Source organism: Argiope bruennichi, chromosome 10 (genome assembly GCF_947563725.1).
Source record: "Argiope bruennichi chromosome 10, qqArgBrue1.1, whole genome shotgun sequence".
Taxonomy (NCBI): domain Eukaryota; kingdom Metazoa; phylum Arthropoda; class Arachnida; order Araneae; family Araneidae; genus Argiope; species Argiope bruennichi.
In genome coordinates this window covers 48,514,702-48,535,320 of record NC_079160.1, presented here as the reverse complement: position 1 = coordinate 48,535,320, position 20,619 = coordinate 48,514,702, and the positions used below count along the sequence as shown (strand labels likewise).

The following is a 20,619-nucleotide window of genomic DNA, read 5'->3' as shown; positions in this document are numbered from 1 at the left end:
GTGCTTGCTATTTGTATTTAGCACTGAATACCTGGTCTTATCTGATAAAATATTTAAATAAAAAAAATCTTTAGATGATGCTTCTAGAAACTAACTCTCATAAGTTCTAAAAGAAAATGCATTGAAAAAATTGTATATAAAATTTTGTGCCAAACGGAATGAGTTTTCTTTTAATATCGAAAATATTGAATATAATCATTATTATTCATTTTCCAAGGCATCATATTTATTTTTTAAAAACTTGTTTTATAAAGACAGTTGTAGTACTAGAAAACAAGTAAAAAGCACGAGATATTATAATCCTTTTCTAAACTATTAATCAATTTCAGTCGTATCTAATTCCTCTAAATGGTATATATTTAAATATTGGAAAATTGGTAACTATTTTATAATAATTGAGTGGCTACTATTTAGGTGCATTTTTGTTCACAAAAGATAACATCATCAACAACAACAAAATTTACAATTTAGAATTTAATTTTATGAAAGTGATAATTGAATTGCAACAAATGTTTTTTTGTCAGTGGACAGTCAGAGTAATATCAAACGCGGCAGCTGAGACTAGAAGGGGTAATGAACGGGTTTGAAATACAAAAAAGAATTCTGAACTCTGGCCTTAATAACAGTTATCCTTTTATGTTTCAATGAACGCCTGTCTGTTTTTATTGTTACATAGATATGTATATTGGAAGACATGAATTATTACTTTTCTCCTCATTACTTGGCACTTTTCCAAAAGAGTTACGCCCATTGTGATATTCGAACGCCGATTGAAGTTAAAAGGGCAAATAAAGATTTGAAAACGGCAAGAAAAGTTTTCGCGTGTGACAGCGTAATTTTCATTGAAAATGATAAATCTATAATACTCAATATATATCTATATTATTTCATTCTTGTGCGCTATCTAAAATATTCCCTTCCACACGCACAGTGCTCATGGTTATGTGCTTTGTTTTAGTTTGATATATAGGCTTACAAATCATCGGGAAACGAGCCGGATTTTGAGAAAGAAGAAAATTCTCGTAGAAGAAAATGTCTGAATGGGCTTGAGCCATGCGCTCTGAGACTTAGTACAGTTAGATCATATCTTCGTGTTCAGGTCTTGAATGAGTTTTACGACCGCTTCTTCAAAAGTAAAATTCCAGACATACATAAAATATATATGACATGTGACTGACTATGTTTTTTTTTCTCTCTCTATTTATGATATATGCTTATTCGGAACAGAATAAAGGCAACGAGTATTTTATTGTCTTGACTTTAAAATAAACTGGATTTTAAAATTACAAAATATTTTGATATTTTAATCAAATAGTTTTCTTGAATATTTTAAAAGAAAAATAAAACAGAGAAGATATAGGAAAAGTGTGCCTTGGTTTTCATCTTTTATTAAGAATCTTTAAAGAAAACATACTTTTATGAAATTTCCATTGAAAATTTTAAGTTTTTCAAAATTAATAATGTTATTCCAAAGACTTCTTTGAGGATGAGTGAATCAGATTATTGTCAACAAATATTTTATAATGATTTTAAAAAAGGGAATTGCAACAAACCTTCGATTCCACAGAGTATTTGAAGATAAAAGGTACTCGAAAAATTGGCAATCTATTCAATCATCCATTTAAAATATTTTTGTAATAAATAAATGCAAAATATTTAATTCACGTATTATATTAATAACAAAAAAATCTCTGTATTACAAATATGAATAAAAAGCAAATTTGTTTATTGATTCGAAGTCTTTTAAATCGAGAATTTGCCAAATTCTGGTTTTGCTAACTCAAATTGTTGAAAAATATAAAAGAAATTCCAACAAACCTTCGATTTCGCAACCTAATTAAAGTTAAAATGTGCTCGAAATATTGACAATCTATTAATCACTCATTTAAAATAATTTTGTAATAAATAGATGCAAAATATTTAATTCACGCATTATGCAGGCATTTAATTCACACAAAAAATAAACAAAAAAAAACCTCTGTATTAAAGGATAAATAAAAAGCAAATTAATCTAATGATTCGAAGACTTTTAAACAGAGGTTTTGCCAACTTCTGGTTTTGCTAACTGAATTGGTAGTTGTAATATAGACATCAATTTATATTAAAAAGTATAAAAGACCTCGTCTCAACCCATTTACATTCAAATCTTACGAACATAAGAGTCATCAGCTTTCCTGATCTTGTCGATAAATCGCACTTTGTTCAAAAGATGTCGAGACATTCCTTTTAAGCGTACCCATTAAATTACCGCAAACCGTTTGATCCATATTCAGCCACATGCAGCGCATATAAATCGCACCGATAGATACCTCGACTAGACCTTTGAATGACGCCCCACCATCCTACGCCTTTTCCTCGAATCGGTTGGTTAACGTTACAGCCGGGGACAGATCTCGAAACCAACTTGTCAGATCATTCATTTCAAGCCTTATCGGCGGCATGATGCGGCTCTGCATGTCAAGTATTCGGTACACCATCCCCCTGGTTTGACTCCCGACAATTCATCATGCCGCGTGCTTCGAATAAGCAACTGCTGGGACGGTCTGGATTGCCGATACTGCTGCCAGAACTGTGCAATCAAATTGCGACAAGATGCAGCAGGGTAGGAGGGGGCAACTGACTATTGAATCTTTCGAAGAACAATTTAATACCTTTCTGCGTGTGACATTGTTTCCCGCTCGTGAAACATGTTGTTATGACAAGATGTAACTTGTTGGCATGAGGGAATAGATGTTTTTGGAAGCGTGGGCTCTTGCCAGAACGTGACAGTTTTGTGAATCTTTAAAAGAAAAATTGATTGATTTTCCTCTTCTCCTTAAACATTTTGAATGAAGACATTTCTAAGGGAAAGGAAGTTTTGCTTTTTGAGATTTCAAACATAATTAAATGGACTGTTATTTTGCAAAAAGGAAAGAGAAAGAAAAAAAGTAATTTTGTGGAAATAAAATCGTTAAATGAATAGTTAATGATTAGTGGCAGTAGGATATTTTATAAGTAAGCCTTTGTGTGCTCTGTTTTATAAAATATTTGAACAAATGTTATAATTTTAATTATAGAGTTAATGAACAAATTAGATTTAAATGAAATTTTTCGTTTAAAAACTTAAATGCAAATGTGATTATTTAATCTCTTTATAAACAAAAATCATTATAGATATGCATATATGATTAAAACAATATTAAATGATCTCAACCAAACTTCTTCAAGACAAGTGAAAAAAAAATTAGATAATATTTGAAGACAGAAGAGTTTGGTACGGCTATATTGCGCTGTCAAATATATTGTAAAAATTTAAATTCTTTCCAAACTGGCATGACCTTTATAAAATTTTAAATAGATTTTAATTTTAACTGAAATTCTCCCTTAAAAACTGTGTCGAGGTACAACAGTATCTAGAAAAAGTCGAGTGACTGTATCTGTATCAAAAATTTCAGCAGTTCTAAGTCAGTTAATAATAAAGATAACTCAGATCATTATGATACGTCCATCTATCTGAGATTCTGAAAATTACGTTTTTCTCTAGAGTCAAAACTTCTCATTTTATCAAAGCTATTCTCTCTTTTAACTTCATATTTTTAATTTGAAAATTATCTCAATAAACTTCTATATGAATTAACCGAAAATATTTCATTTCAGGCATCGTGTCAGAGTTTTTCCGTCGATTTGGAGGGGGGAGCTCCGTCGATTCTGAAAAATTCCCACGACGTCCGCAGGACGTATAAGCTCTACAATCAGTGCAGTGGAAACCACATACAGATCATCGGTAAAACAGTCAACGCCAAGGGTAGTCCCGACAGCCCAAATGGTAAGTGTAGCAAACTGTACGCTGGGTAATCTCCCATTATCTTTTTAAATAGTGATTTCTTTTTATGATTATAAGTTATTGCAACAAAAATATTGGCTACAAAATTGATATATTGATGATAGAATCTTTTATTGTGTATAAACATACTATGAGTTGATTAGAGCTCTGTTGATTTCAATTTGTAGCAAGTACCATATGAATAAAGCATTGAATGTTTTCAAATGAAAATATGTTTTTATTTCTAATAACAATAAAAATGCCCATTTGAAAAATGAATGAAAACGTAACGCGTTTGTATTTTCTCCAGTTTCCCCCTAAGTCTTAGATTCTATTAAATGTATAACATCTACATATTTTTTTGCAATTTTACAACCTACTGACCTCTTAAATAAGAATATTCTCATATGTTTATTTTCGAGCTCATCCGTTTATTCAGTTTATACAATGATACTTAACTAAGTTTCTTGTTAAAAAAATTTTCTTTTTAATAAAACTTTTTTATTATTTCGTTTGATTTTCCCGAAATAAAATCTTACTTACTGACAATGGCAGTTGAATTTTTTTTACTGTTAATGGCAGCTGAATATTTCTAACGAGCAACCTTATTATGCTTGACAGTAAATAATCTCAGCTTTCAAGTTTGTATACAATTTGGATGTCAGGTATAAGGTTTTTTCTTTTTGTGTTTTGAGCAATTAACGCATAAAATTATTCAGTTTCGTTATTTTCTTTTAAAGAATGAATGCAAGGATGGTTTAGTTTTAAAAACGTATAACTTGTGCATTCCATGCATTCATTCCAAAATGTATGCACTGAATGTTATTATTTGAACTGTGGTCTCAAACTGCATCGACAGAATGGCATCGTGTTTTAATCTATCCACACCTGTTACCAATTTTGCTGATGGGGAAAATAACTGTGTAAATGAATGTTTATTTCTGTTAACTTCTTCTGAACATCATTATTAGTAACATTCTTAACTAACAACTAACAGATCATACAAATTTCAATTAATTCGGAGTAACAATTATTGTTTCTTTTCTTGCATTATTACTTTTTGGAAAATAGATTATTATATGTTTCAAGTACAAAAATGTAACCATTTACTATCAATTTATCCTATAAATTAATGTGGATGTTTATTTCTATACGTATCAGAATAAATAAAAGAATTTTATAAAATTATTCAAACAAGCTATTGTTACTTTTTTTAATTAGTTTTATTTTTTTCTTATTTTTTTTACGTTTTTACGTACATTATTCATTTTTTTACGGCAGAAAACTGTTTCTTTCAGTTAGTTAAATTTCGTAAAAATTTCAAAGTTAAACAGCAAAATTATTGCACGTAATCCCTCCCCCTCAAATAATGATAATAAAAGCGGTAAGGTATTTTTGACGGTTTTTGGAAACATTAAGTTTTTTTTTTCATTAACAGGTTCATTTGTAATTTTATTTTCAATTAACTTAATGTCAATAACAATTACTATTTCTTTTCTTGCTTAGTTATGTTTTTAGAAAATAGATTATTATTTATTCTTCAGTTACAAAAATGTAACCATTCATTATCAATTTATTCAAACTTAAAAAAAAAGTCGGAAATACAAATCGGAATAAATAATTTTAAAAAGATGCTGTAAAATTATTCAAACAGATTATTGGTAATTTTTTAATTAGTTTTATTTTTTAATTATTATTTACGTTTTTACGTACAATATTCTTTTTTTTAAAGGCAGAAAACAGTTTCCTTCAACTAGTTGAATTTCGTAAAAAATTTCAAAGCAGCAAAATTATAGAATGCAATTTTTCCAAAAAAACAAAACAAAAAAAATGCCGTATAATTTTGACGAATTGTGAAAACACTAAGTTTTTTCATAAACGTTTCATTTACGTTTTTACATACAGTATTCTCATTATTTACTGTAAAAAACTGTCTCCTTCAATTAGTTAAATTTTGTAAACATTTCAAAACTAAACAGCAAAATTATGGAACTTAATCCTCCCGCCCCCCCTAAAAAAAATAAAAAACAGCGGTAAGGTATTTTTGACGGTTTTTGAAAACATTAAGTTTATTCATAAACAGTTTCATCCGTAATTTTATTTTTCTCCCAGAGTTACGAGAAAATTCAACTAAAAATACTCCAAAATTGTAAACGTGACATGCGCTGACGTCACAGTAATTGTGGAGGTATTCACCGATAAGAAGCTTAACAGAGCGCGTGATATCAACAACGCGGGAGGCAGATGGACTTGGAACCTCTCGATAAGCAAGCGAGGGTGCTTCTTCTAGACCGCGTGGGGTCTCCTCACCTTCGCTGTCATTTGACGAATCACAATGAGAACGACCTTGTTAGAAAAAAGTACCTTTGACCTGCACTCGGTTTCAAGATGCTCTGCTGTTTCCTCTTCAGAAGACAATGTCTCTCCCTTGAAGCTAAAAAGCGTGCTTTCTTTGCTTAAAAAAAAAAATATTCAGGTGATGGACATAAAATATAAACGGTGTTTCAAGCGCTTGTGTAATAAACTCTAATGCAAATATTGGTCAGCTTTAAATATAGTTTACTGCTTATGTAAGATTCTGTTGAAGTGTTTAAAAATAATAAATAAATCGGTAATTATAATGAATCTTTCTCCTAATTTTGCTTGTTTAAATTTATTTTGATATATGAAAATTCTCTTTTAAAATAATCTTTTATTAAATGTTTTTGATAACATTCATTTTGATGTTTGCACTTAAGAAAATAAATGTTTACAGACCGTATTGATTGTTTAATACAATTTTTAAAACAGCAATATTAGAATAGACTTGTTCAAATAAGGGTTTGAAAAGATATAGACAAATTTGAACTTTTTTACAAGGACTGCTGTTAAAAAGGAGAAACGGTCTTAGGCAGGCCCCTAAATATACTACAACAATGTGATTTTCTGTCAAACAGGCGTGGGAGAAATTGAAAATTTCTAGGACGATTTTAATTTGTGATCTGGGTATGACGAAATATTTCAATGCAAAACGAATTGAATATAATTTAATTTCGGTTAACAGGTTAATGTTTTATTTACTTTTGAACTGGGACATAAGAATGGTGTGGTATTATATTAAGCAAAGAAAAATAATTCATGAAGGCTGGGATTTTTTATTAAGTATTTTTAATTTTTAAATAAAGTAATTTTGTGTGATATTTTACTGTATTAAATGAATAAAATGGCTGAAATTAGTTTTATATCAAATTAATTACCGCTTTTGTAAATACAACTAAAACTGATTTTGATACAGCGATAAACTGTATGACATCACAAACTTTTTCTCTTTTTTTTTTTTTCCCCCTCCATCTGATGATGGGAGCGAGAATGAGGTGTTTCACTTAGACAAACAAAGCTATTTTACACGGTAGGGGATTTTAAACCGAAATAAAAGCTTTCAATAACCCCTCTCCTCTACCTTATGTGGCATCTTTCACAAACACTGTTGAAACGGAAGGCAAAAAATCAATAAGGGGCCCAAAATCATAAATCTTGGGATCTAATCTGATAGAAGACTATATATTTTCCCCCTCTCTCTACTTTTTTTTTTTATCTTCACTTCCTTATCTATCTAGAAACATCTTCTTATTTCTTCTTCCATAAATTTATGGTTCTTTTTTTTTTTTACTTCCCCCTCCCCACTTCACGAGATGCTTTCTTTCCTTTGTCCCCCCTATTGACACAAGCAGAGACTCTTCAGCTTCAGTTGTTCGTGCTCCGGATGTAACGAAGCCAAATGAACTACTCCATGAAAAATATCTTGAAGTTTCAGAATAATATTATCTTCTTATATTCCTATGTCATTTGAATAAATTTTGTTTATAAAATTACATGGAAATTTTAAAATACAATCTTATTTGCAAAATTCGTCTTATACTTCAATAGCTTGGCTGAAGGAGATAGATTTAATACAATCAGTTTTATATATATCCAACTTTTGACTGATTTAATTTTTACTTTTATGCAAAGTAATTACTGGGATTGAAATGTAACTCGAAATTAATAGTAAGGTGCATAAAATATAAGATTACAAAAAAAAAAAAAAAGAAGAAGGTAAAAGAGATTACATGAATGTGTAAATCTTGTAAAGGAATAAATGTTTTTTTTTTTCTCTCATTGAATGTTCTTATACTCTATAAAGATATGGATGTCTTTATTCAAGCATGTATTTCTATATTGTCACTGCCTACAAAACCCAAAAGTGGCACATGAAGCTATAACTTTACGAATATATAAGTATAGATAACATATTTGAAAAGCTTTTATTACATAAAATAAGATTCTTTTATGTTATGCTTCTAAAACTTAAGGAGACGGTAAAATTTGAAATAAGCAAAAATCGAACAGAAACATGAAACTTTATTTTTATCGCCTCCTCACAAAAATATAACACTATTTTAGTTGAATATAAACATAAAAGATATATTTTTTTAAAAGCCAAATTAAAAAAAAAACATGTTTTGATTACTTTCTTCAAAATGATATTGTAATAAGATTTAAATATCTTTAAAACTTTCCATTAAATAGAATTGTTAATAAAGATTTCTATTGAACATTAAAAGAGAATAAGGTATGAATTTTATAATTCGATTTTTTTTAGATTGTTAAAAGTCAATTTTAGTTCCGACAAATATAAAATTTTTATGAAAATTCAGTAAGAATGGATAAAAATATTTTTAAGAAATTGGCATTTTATTAGAATTCCAAAATAATTCACAGTTTTATTTGAAATAAATTTATATCGGGTAATATGGAAAAAAATAATAGAAAAAATTAAAAATTGAGTCGTTTGGAATATTTTGAACTTTTAGAAAAATTATATATCTTTCAATTTAAAAAATAATATTTCGTTTCAATTTTAAAAAAAAGAAATTTGACGTATTTATATTTTAATACATATATCTAAAAAAATTCATAACTCTAAATGAAAAATTCAAAAAAATGCCTAATAGAGTTCACCGTCCACTTAATTTAACTGATCTAGACTGACAACCCTAAAAATTATTTATTACAAATGTAAGAACAATTTTTTGATTGAATATTGTATCCTGTTTTAAACTCTTTTACTAAGCCTCAAATGTTTAGTTATATTTAATTTAAGTATCAGATAAGCCTCCTTTGGTGCATGCCGCTTGAGAAAAGGAAGTACACGTTTTATGACCTCTTGCAGCGACAACAAATTCTTTTTAAGATTCCCTGATTAGCATGAAATATATCTATCCAATGTAGCGAGGTGAAGGAGTAAAAAAGAAGAGTTAAATTATGATCTCGCACTAAATTCTGTATTGCCGCCCGTTCTGTAGAAAATGAGAGAGCGAAACCACATGAACATTTACCACCTTCCTGTTTAAAATGGCATCACGCAGTTAGCTATGCGCCAAATTCCATGTTGGAAAGGCAGCTTTGCTTGGCTGCTAATTAAGATATTTCGTTTGAGGAATAGAAGTTAGACGCCTTTCGCTTCAGCCTGAATGTGTGTGGCATAGTGTATAATGAACTGATAACTTTCAGATAAAATATGAATGATCTTTTTTTTTCTGTTTGTCACTGATTTATTGAAATGAGTTTTCCTTATATGCTCTTTACAAGTATGTGGCACTTGTAAGTAAATGTATACATTCTTTAAAAGTATGTAGCACTTGTAAGGAAAAGTATTCCCTCTTAAAATAAGCACTCATAAGTATAAAGTCTTAAAAAGAATGTTCCTTATACACTCTTTAAAAGTAAAAAAATGTAATTATATCGCGAAAAGCACAAAATTCTGTTCTATATTCGACAATTTTTTGTCATTAATATTTATAATGTAATAATGCTTGCATTGAAAGTACAAAAAACACTCGATTGACAGTTAATTTCTTTATAAAAAGAAATGCATGAAATTCTTTTCATGTTGATATAAGCAAAGAAATATATCAGAAAAGAGCTAAAAGTGAAACGAGTGGGACATTTGTCTCGGGAAAATAGTCAGAAAGACCAAATGAATTTAATAATACGAAATGTTGTTTCAAAAATTTATAAAGATCGAAATAGCAACAATACTTTGATTCAAAAATTAGCGTATTAACAATTTGTTATAATATTGTAATGATAAAATCATTTTAATATTACAGAATAACATTTTTTATTTATATTTAGAGACGTAAAATACTCCATTTGTCTCATGTTCGTAAATAAATAAAAGATTTGCTCTGAACTATGTTCTCTAAAGCACGATTCTGTACTTAGTGAAATTAGATAATCATACTTTAAAATTATTGCGAAAAATATTTTAAATAAAAAAAAATGTTTTTAACTATTAAAGTGTCAGAATTTATTGATTTAAACATTTTCCTATCAGTTTGTCTGAAAAAGGTTGGTTTTCAATGTTGGTTGGTTGGTAAAACATTAAATTTCACTAAACTCGAAACGGCAGAAATTTCACAATGAAATAGCATTTTATGAGTTTATATTTTTAGAAAATACGCTCAAGAATTTCCCCGTCTACGTCATTCTAGTTTATCATTCGTATCACATTCTTTCTTGACGAGCAAAAGAATTCTGAAAACGTGAAGGAAATTAGACTTGCTTTTGAAATTCTGTAAACGAGGAACTAGTGACGTATCCAAAGTAATTTTTTTCCCTGTTACAGAGCAGTGCGGGAACTGATGTCCTCTGTACTGCTTTCTCTAGTCTTAACATTCTCTTGTTACTATGTTCTTTTACGGTGTGCTTTGTCCACTGATAAGGTGATTTACAAATTTATACTATACCTGCCGTAAAGAAAACATGCGTAGCTTTAAAGCAATTTGCCATTGATGCAGAAATGAAAGAGCGCTTTTGACTTCATTTATGATAAAAATGTGAATAATTTCGAATTTTTAAAATTTTTTTCGAGACTAGTTATACACAAAACTGACGTTGTATATTTTCATTAAAAAAGTAAAAAAAGAGTCAACTTTCGTTATGTGCCTGTACATTTATCGACCCTTTGTAATTAACAGTCTTTTGTAGCATATTACTGCCATAAATAGCAAGTGATGATAATTAATACTTTAATAACAAACATTATATATAGTTCTCCTAAATTTTTAAAAGGTAATTAACAAATATTATTAAATATCATAAAATATTTTTTAAATCAGAAATATTTATTACTTCATTTTTCCTTCTTTATTTTCAGCCAATATGAGCTTCATATCTGCCCGTTCTAGGCATCATTTCAATGCCATTAATATTATGGGACAAAAATCTGGTCGTTATCTATGCTTTAACAAGAAAGGAAAACTAATAGTCAGGGTGAGTATCATATTTTTTTAATAATAAAAACTTTATTAATGACTGATATATTTTATTAGATATGATTGAAATTAGTATTACTCGTAATTTAATTATTAATAAATTATGTAATTTATTAGAACGTTTACGGAAAATTCTCTTTTGCTTATATTTCAGGAGAATGATTTTTAATGTTTAGAGAAATATTAAAAGGATTTTCTTTTTAACAGATATTCCTTATTAATTTAATATCTTTTAAATAAGTGATATTTTAAGCAGAAACTGAATTCCCGACCCCTTTGTTTTGGCATATATCACCAGTCGCATCGCATTAAAAAGAAACGGCACTTGTATTTGGAGCATTTTATAGTGTGTCTTTTTCCCGCCAAGGTGCGAGTGTCAGCCGTCGCAATCATTCACGGTTGCCTTCTATTGACTAAAACAGGTCTTGAGTTACCTGAGATATCTATCACTCTAGCTCGGGTTGTGCGTGTTTTCAGGAAAAAAAGTAAATAAATAACACTCTTCCCTACAAGGGTCCCTATCTATCGGGCGCCACCGCCGCTTTTACTGTCACTGCTTGACGTCTATTTTAGACTAGCTTTCCTTTTCATTTAGTTCTTAAACTTTCTTCTTGCTGTTTTTTGCGTTTACAGAGTTTCGGATGTTAACAAAAGAGGACAACGCGGAGTGGGTATAAAATTGAATGGAATTACTTTGGAATAAATGGCCAGAGCGTAATGATATAAGGTCATCTGAATGGCCGATAGCCACTTCTTACAATCACGAATTGGCGAAGAATTTCTTTTAATATAAAGAAAACGCCTTCTTATTTATCTATCTTCTATTATGGTTTTTTGCTAAGCATTCTACTTTACGCTTTAATAATGTTGATTTTATATTTATATTTTTCAAACTTATGTAACTTAAAATAATGGTGTTTGAAAAAATATCAAATCAACCGCGACTCTTATCTTCTTAAAGAACTGTACGTGCATATTTCATGTCTGAATTGTAACATCGAATACTGTATGTGAAAAGAAATATAACTATAATTTTAGAATCAAATTCAATAACACATTTTTTATACAATATTTCAATAAGCAAATCAGTTTTGAAGGAATATTTAGTTAATATTAAATTCAGCTATTTTACAAATAAGTTTGTATATTATTTGACGGCATATTTTTATCACAAAGACATTAGTATGAGATTTCATTTTTCATCTGTCCGATTTGTCTTTAAATTATTGAGCGCCTTAAACTATTCATTCGCCAATAAAAAGATAAATTTTGAAAAAAGTTAAGCCCTTGTTTCTGTTTATTACTAAGGAAATCTTCCAACACCATTTTAATATAGAGTTTTCTATTTTCTTTTACAATAACATCGCGACTATAAATCTTTTGACACTCTTTCCATCCTTTTTGTTCCTAACTAACCAGCGAAATTTATGGAGGTCGTGTTTCAGGAAAATTCGGGATTCATTTAAATCACGACGGAAGCGAACTCCATGCTGAGTCCAACATCTATCACCTTTTTTGTATGAGTAAAAAAGGGGCTAACCCCCTGAACACCAACCGCGACTGCCCCAAAGAACCTGGCACCTCGCTGTTTGACATCTTACTTACTATATCCCATTTGGGTAGTAAACAACAAGATGGCTTCCATGGGCTGAAAGCAGTTCTTTTCATATAACTCACCTGATCAAAGGTAGTTACTTTATTCGTTTTAGAGGGTTAGTTATTTAAAGGTATTCCTTGTACGAGACCAAGGACGGTATTTCCCCACTCAATTCTTGCTGTTTGCTTTAGCCATAAAGGGCGAAAGAAAAATCTCGGTGGTATTTTTCTCTCTCTCTCTCTCTCTCTCTCTCTCTTTCTCTCCCTCTCTAGTTGAAAAGATAAGAATGGAAATACATGGTGAGTAGAAATGATGGACCAGATTTTAAAAAATCCTATTTTTGAAACTACTGCACATATTACAATAAGTGAAATATACCAAGGTTTTTTTTTCAGATGTAAATGTTCGATGTGTGACCCTCTTGTTACACGGCATACGTCGAATCTGCAATCCAGTTCGTTCCAAACATTTTGAAGCATTTTGTTTTGTCTGTTATGTTTGACATGACCCTACACAAAGAAATAATTGAGACAAGACATTGTTTATATGCCATCAATGCCGAAAACACTACCAGAACTTAAAGAACGCATTTATGCAGCATTCAGAACCATTAACAGAGTGATGTTACAAAATGTTTGGAACGAACTGGATTACAGATTGGACGTATGCCGAGTAACAAGAGGGTTTCACATCGAATATTTGTAACTGAAAAAAACTTGGTATCATTTATTGTAATATGTGCGGTAGTTTCGAAAATAAGATTTTTAAAATCAGGTCCAACACTTGTACACACCCTGTAATTTTGCATTATGCAATGTGTAACATTCTAGTTTTTTACAGTGATGCTCTTCTTTATAGAGCATAATATTCATAAAAATAATTATCACTTACTTAAATTTGATTTTTTTTTAAATATTTGTTTAATTTGATGACCAAATTATACATTTCACAAAACATTTTTTATATATATATTGTTTTTGTAATTTATAGGTAATATGTTACAATTTTATAAAACAGATAAAATAAATATTGTTTCTCTTTTTAAAAAAATATTTGCATAATTTTATTACAGAGGTAGTTTTTAAGTTCTTTTTCTTAGCGTTTTTGATTATGAAAATTATGTTTTAATATCCTCTTTGAAGAGCGTAATTATGTTATTTTATTGCTATTTGCACTGACATAAATGTCAGAAATATTAAATAAATAGTATAAATTGATTTTTATTCCTCTTTGGTAATAAAGCGGAACGAATTTTGTGAAAGAAATAACTTTCTGCAGGAAAAGGCAATTTTCATAGTGTCAATATTTTGAAGAAAACCAGTTATTATAAAAAGAACTTCTTCATATACTGCCGAGAAACTGGATTGAGAAATGCAGAAGTTTCTCTTTTCTAGAGGTTTTTTGGTGGAACTTTTTTTTTTTTTTTTTTACACTTTTAGAAAATTTTCTTTGAATTCGTAGAAAATTCTTTGTTTTGTTATCACTTTTCTTCTCTTATTATCTCTCTCTCTCTCTCTCTGAGACCTGGAACTAATCTGTAAACAGCACTTATCTGCCACAAAAGTGCGGAATCAGCCATCAGTGGCGATATCTGGTCACAGATTTGTCCATCATTTGGCAAACCAAAGTGGCGTTTTTCCACTGATGATAGAGACGACCTTTTATCTCTGATCGGAACAAAAATTGTTATTATTGTTTATCTAGGTATGTGTCTTTCTATAGCATTGACTTCATTTGAGAATTTTACTATAAATCGTTAATGGCGGTGGTTAATTTAATTATGTGCTGAATTATTTTCACGCACATGCATTTTGTTGAGAATTGATTTTACAAATTGAAGTAATTAAAGAATGAAATCATAATCATAATTAGAGAATCAAAGGCCCCTTTTTTTTATTTGGCTGGCGCTCAGTAACTGTTTGCAAAAGAGGTGATTAAAAATATGAATAACTCAGGCCCCTTATAGTAAAACTTGTTCTATTAGTTTTTTTCTTCTTTGTTATAGCAGCAATTGCTTGTAAGATTATATCAATAAAATGTTAGCAAATAAAATAGTGTAATATTATAATAATAAAACATTAAAAAATATAGAAAGCACTATCTATCATAAATGAAATGTAATATTTTGTCTGTACCTATTGTATCCTATTTACACATTGTTATTTCTAATATGCTTTCTAAAGCATAGTATGCGTATGTCTGATCAATGACTATAAATAAATATTAAGAGGAATTAGTTTAAGCTCGCATGATGCACGTCAAATGCAATGTTTTACATTTAGAATCGACTGCTCATCTTATAGGAGGAAATATTTCATGATGTCACCATGACATCAATTTAAAGACAATTTAAAGATTGATTTAAACATTGTTTTTAAACTGCGACGTCATGAAAATTCATTTCATTAAGAAAAAAATATTCTCATTAGATATACGTTAGCAAATCTTTTTAAGATGGTGAAACAACACTTCTATAATGCAATCAAATGCAAAAAATTCTTATTAATGTAAATCAAATGTTTTTTAAAGATCATGTTTACATATTTATTTCTTCATGATAAGCAATACTTAGCTCACCCCTCGTTCCCCACCTTGCGTGGATCAACTTAGTTATTCAATAATGTTCACAATCGTATTCGTTTCCCGCAAGTAAAGAATCCTAATGCTGGCTTAATTGGTTGGAATAGCAAAACGCCAATCGCATAGACGCCACCCTAATGGTCAATTATGTAACTGCCGACATGACTATTGACCACCCAGGTTCAAACACAGACATCAAGGTAGTCTGCTTCACTTTTATTTCTTCTTGGTCCTATTATGTCTCAATTCAGCGCTAATTTACTTTTCAACTCATCGCTCTGAAATGATTGACAGTGCTGCCATCTTACGATCGTGTAATAACTTATTATCGTTCATGAGTACCTTAAGAAGTTCAAGTCCATTTTTACTGTTATTATTACTGCTACCGTGCAACTGTATCATTATTTGAAAACCGGATATTTTGGATACATTTTTTTTCTCTCCCACTGAGAATTAGTTAACAATTGTGGAAATTTTTGATACATTCTTGGACTTGTTTTTTTTTTAGTTATAATGGATGGAATAATACAAATTTGCAGCACAATGAAATAATAAATAATACAGCTTTAAAAATATGTTTTCCCTTAGAAATTTTTAAGTTCTTCTCTGTGATGACTGAATTTCTTTTATTATCGATTTGTTATCATTATCATCATTTAAATCTGATATCATTTAAATTAGAATTTTTTTTTCTCCTCCGAGTACTAAGTATTGAACTGAAAATTAACTTATTTGTGACTTATACTTTTCTTTAATTACTACCTATCTGGCATACTAGTGTTTTAAATGGATTACATATTTAGTTTTCGTTCCATTAGCAAACCCTTTAAGGGGGAAAAAATCAAACTCATTGAATGGATGTCATTTATATGCCCTTAAAAATTAATGTTAAATGAAGGGAATGAAAATATTTCTTTTAAATTCATCAAACTAAATAATATAATCATGAGAATCATCACTTCTGAATAAAATAAGCAAATAACTTTTTCCTTATTATTTCTTCATAATTTTGCATTTATATTGGAATATTTCTTGAAACATATTTAAAAGAGCATATGTGAAAATCGTTAGGGCTAAAATAAGTTTCGATGTCTATTGTTAATGACGCGGGCAAATATAATTTTGCGCTATGGTAATTATCTTATGATCAAGATTTTGGAAACAAAATATATTAAACAATTAAAGAGGGAGTCATCAAACGGCGGGCTAAGCATACTAATGAAGGTGACCATAAAAGCACGACACGATTAGAAATTTCGTAGTGCTACCGATTTATTATTCTCTTCCTCCCACTGGGGCGTCAGACTTTCAGTCTCCGACGTCTTTCTTCAGATTCCATTTATATTAGACCACTTTTTGTCCCATCTTTCTGTGCACGCATACGTGTTTACATTCATAACCTCACAGCGTGGGTGTGTGTTGAAAAAGTCGCATTATGAATGAGAAATGGTGACGAATTGCAATGTATGTGCCCATTTCGGGGGCGTCGCGGTTTGGGAAATCTCTGGTAATACCTGAATCATCTGCACTGTTAAAAATTTAAAAATTTTATTTCTCTGTGAGATTGCCGTGCTGTCGCAACATGTGACGGCAATTATTATTGTCACATTAGCCAAATAAGGTTTACTTATGGTTAATTTTGTGACGTTGCTAATTTCTAAGAATTGCATCTCACAGCAAGCATCCGGGTGTTCCTTTTTTCTCTTCAGCCTCAGCCCATTACTCTGAAATTACTAAATTATTAAATCCCAAGTAAATTTGCAAAACAGCTTAATGCAACCAAATTAAGTATTATTTACGAAGCTAGGATCACATGTAATGGATTATTCGTATACGACTCTGGATTTTATAATGTATGGTTGCCGACGTAGGAATTAAAGATGTTTGTTCATGAAAAATAATTTATTTTCATATAAATATAATAGTGTTTTTTTTCTCTCTCACTTTAATGAAATACAACTTTTATCGCCATATCTATAGTCATGCTAAAACTTTTTATTTATTTCTTTTCAGTTCAATGGAAGGAAGAAGTTATGCCTTTTTCGAGAAACCTTTGGCGAAGATCACTACACAGTGTTACAGTCACTATACGATTCAACATGGTTTATTGGCTTCAATAGGAGAGGTAAACCTCTCAAAGGAAGTCTGTACTCCAAAGCGAAAATGCAGCGTTGTTTTCACTTCGTCAAAAGAGATTATTCCTATGGCATGGATGAATACACACCACCTGGCCCCAAGATCAAAAATCCGTGGAAACTAAAAGACTTGTTGACTGGAAATGGCCAACATCGATCTCGGCCTCAAAGAAAAGTGCCAAAAACGCCAACGAGGTGAAACTTCTGTGGAATTCCCGACATAAATGTCGTGCTTCAGATATTAGATTTCGAATTTTTTTGGTTGTTGCTTCTTTTTCCTCTAACTAAAATTTTTCGAAATAGATGAAGATGCCAGGGCAGGCCTTGTGCGTTTTCCTGTTCGTTGACGCTTCGATGTTCACCAGTGTGTGGCTGATCATGCTTAAAATCTGTTTTGAGGACATTAGCTGGGGATCGGCTTTGTGTTATTGCAAATGAAGTGCCAATTTTGTGTTCTTAGGAACCCCCTAAGAGTATTAAACTAATATCTCTTCGGATTTTCCTCGATGTTCAAATGCAACTAGGTATTCTCAGAAGTTCTTACCTTAGAATAGGACATTAATGTTATACGTAGTATTTTCCTGAAGTAAATGTTATTTATCCTCAGAGTAGAAATTTATTTATTGCAATGTTAGTACCTTTTAGGAATTGTTACAATTAACTGTGTTCAGAAAGTTGTTCCGAGTGAAACTAGATTCATAAAGTGATTTTTCTTTTCTGGTTATTGATGACTGAAATTGGAAAACTTCCTTAAAATTATGATCCATCCTCTTCTATCTTCAATATATCTCGCACTAGACAAAAATATACAAGAAATTCTCACGTCAGTACATGCTGCAGTTTTCTAGCATTTAAATGCTCTCCAGCCCTGCAAAGTACTAAACAAAAATCCAAGAAAGTGATTGAAGGATATATTCTCTCGAAGGGATAACATCTTTTCAACAGAAAGATCTAAGTGTACTCAATTCAAAATAACAATATCGGTGCGAAATGGTTGTAGTCTGACTGTAGACAACCTGAGTCATGTATGTGAAAACATTGTCTCCCACTTCTGTACAGAACATTTTTCGTTTTGTGTGTTGTTCGATTCATGTGCCATCGGTTAAGATTCTTTTCTGATGGTATTTTGTTTTCATATTTTTAGATGACTTACGTTTGTTTCAAATCATTCCAAACTGTGGCCAGTCCAGAATTTTGTAAAAACAAAAAAAGTGCGCTTGACATCAAGCCTGAAATCGTAAACAAATGTTACATTTCCAAGTTGTATTGTTAATTGTTTTATGTATAAATTTGTACATAGTTATTCTAAGTTAATGAACTTGATGTTTTATGATTTTAATAGAAGTAACAATATTAACTTATCTTTTTAGAACATTTTTGTATAGCTTAATATGTTAGAACGTTTTTAACAATTATCGGATACTTATGACAGTTAAATAACTTATTTAACTTTATGTATATTTAACATTGAATTTTTTTTTTGTGGGGGGAGGGGGGCTGTTTGAAAATTAACAAAGGATTTGAGAGTGTTCTACTGCACAAAAGTTTGAACCGAACCTTAATTCTGAAGAAGGGAAATAGTTGTCATAATAATTAGCTAGATTTAGATTACTTGCTGATTCATATCTACTTAATTTTTTTTTAAAAATTCCATGTGAAATTACTATATATATTCATGATATTCAAACCATGTTTTTATACGTGCTAATTCCTATTTCGAAAAAATCACTTATACGTGAAAAAAAAAAAAGGAATATTAAAATTAAAAAAAAAAAATTGAACGCAATTACTCAATTGTTATTTTAAAGGTTATGTATATTTATATAATTTTAATTTAAAAGCAACAACTCAGAGACAATTTGTTTTTATTTCATATGAAATAAAATTTTTTGCTTCCAATTAAAAAAAAAAACTAATTTTTAATCATACTATTACTTCAAATGGTTATCGTAATTTTTAAATATTTTTTGGATTAGTTATTTGATTCTTCTCCTTTTTATCTTTTTTAATTTAATCTCTGTCATATTGGTTAATTTCTCCTTTCATTTATTTCAAAATCAGAAATTAATAAAAGGAGAAAAGAGCCAAATTAGAAATTTTGTCTTTTGGAAAAGAAGAGTGCATAACTTTACTTTCTTTGATGTTATTGTAAAAAGAAAGGAACCTTAAAGTTATGCTTTCTTCCCTATATAAATGAATATAGTTATATAAATCTTAAAATGCTATGAAGAGTACAGAAATCTCAACTATTATGTTTATTGTTTTTGAAATTGGATGATTTTTCAAAATCTCCACATTGTTTTAATAATTGTGCAATTCTTTGCATTTTATACACTGCCATTTTGTATTTTATCATCTTTCATTTCTGTTCATTCAAAAAAAAAAAAAAAGACCTCTTTTCATTCTGAGTTGTAAATGTTGTAAAAAAAAATAAATAGAAAAGTCTTTGAAACAGAATTTTTGTTGAATTTTTTTAAATGCTCTGTTGTTTTATTTTATTCTTTTTTTTTTCAAAGATATTTATTTTTTCCTTATACTTATAAATATCACTCATGCTGGTACCATTATGCTTTTACATACTTCTGTCCCTTTTACCCCCCCCCCCCACTATTCTGACTAACACATGTCCTTTTCCTCACTACAAATTGAAGAGGAGGGGAAAGAGATATTCGCAGCTTTTTAAACTGTTACATTTACTTTAACAATATTGCATTTTTTCCTCCACTATAGGGAGCACAAAAGGCATTCAATCAATATTATAAAACAGGTAACGGAAAAAAACATGCATTCAAATATATAAATGGCATAATCTTGGTCGTTACGATACGAAAAGAATATCAAACAGTAATGAATGCTTGAATTCACTTATTATTCGGTAAATTCTTTTACTGGAATGTTTATATCCAATAAAAGTTATAAAAAAAATAATACTTCGTATTATTTTGGCTTACTTTGAATTCACAATGAAACTTTACTTTAAACCCAGGAAGAACGATGAATGAATATTAATGTGGAAAGATAAAATTTAAATCATGTGACGAGTTTTTTTTTTTTTTTTCCCTACGGAGCTAAAATTACATAACACATTACTTAACAAATCAATTTTAATTAGGCTATAAATAATGAAAAGAAATGATCAGAAAAGTTGATTGTGAAGGAATTGTATCAAATTATAATATTTATTACATTTTCTATTTTATATCGCTA

The 20,619-nt window shown here is 29.8% G+C and overlaps 1 protein-coding gene across 2 annotated transcripts in view; it reads left to right on the top strand.

Moving 5' to 3' along the window:
• Positions 1-19,779, top strand: part of LOC129989050 (fibroblast growth factor 8b-like) — a 92,138-nt gene extending 72,359 nt beyond the window's left edge. For both annotated transcript variants that reach the window (XM_056097364.1, XM_056097365.1), the window contains exons 3-5: positions 3,637-3,805; positions 10,983-11,098; positions 17,291-19,779. In XM_056097364.1, the coding sequence (XP_055953339.1) occupies positions 3,637-3,805; positions 10,983-11,098; positions 17,291-17,611 (606 nt within the window). In that variant the 3' untranslated portion in view covers positions 17,612-19,779. The remainder of the gene's footprint in view (positions 1-3,636; positions 3,806-10,982; positions 11,099-17,290) is intronic.
• The last annotated feature ends 840 nt before the right edge of the window (positions 19,780-20,619 follow it).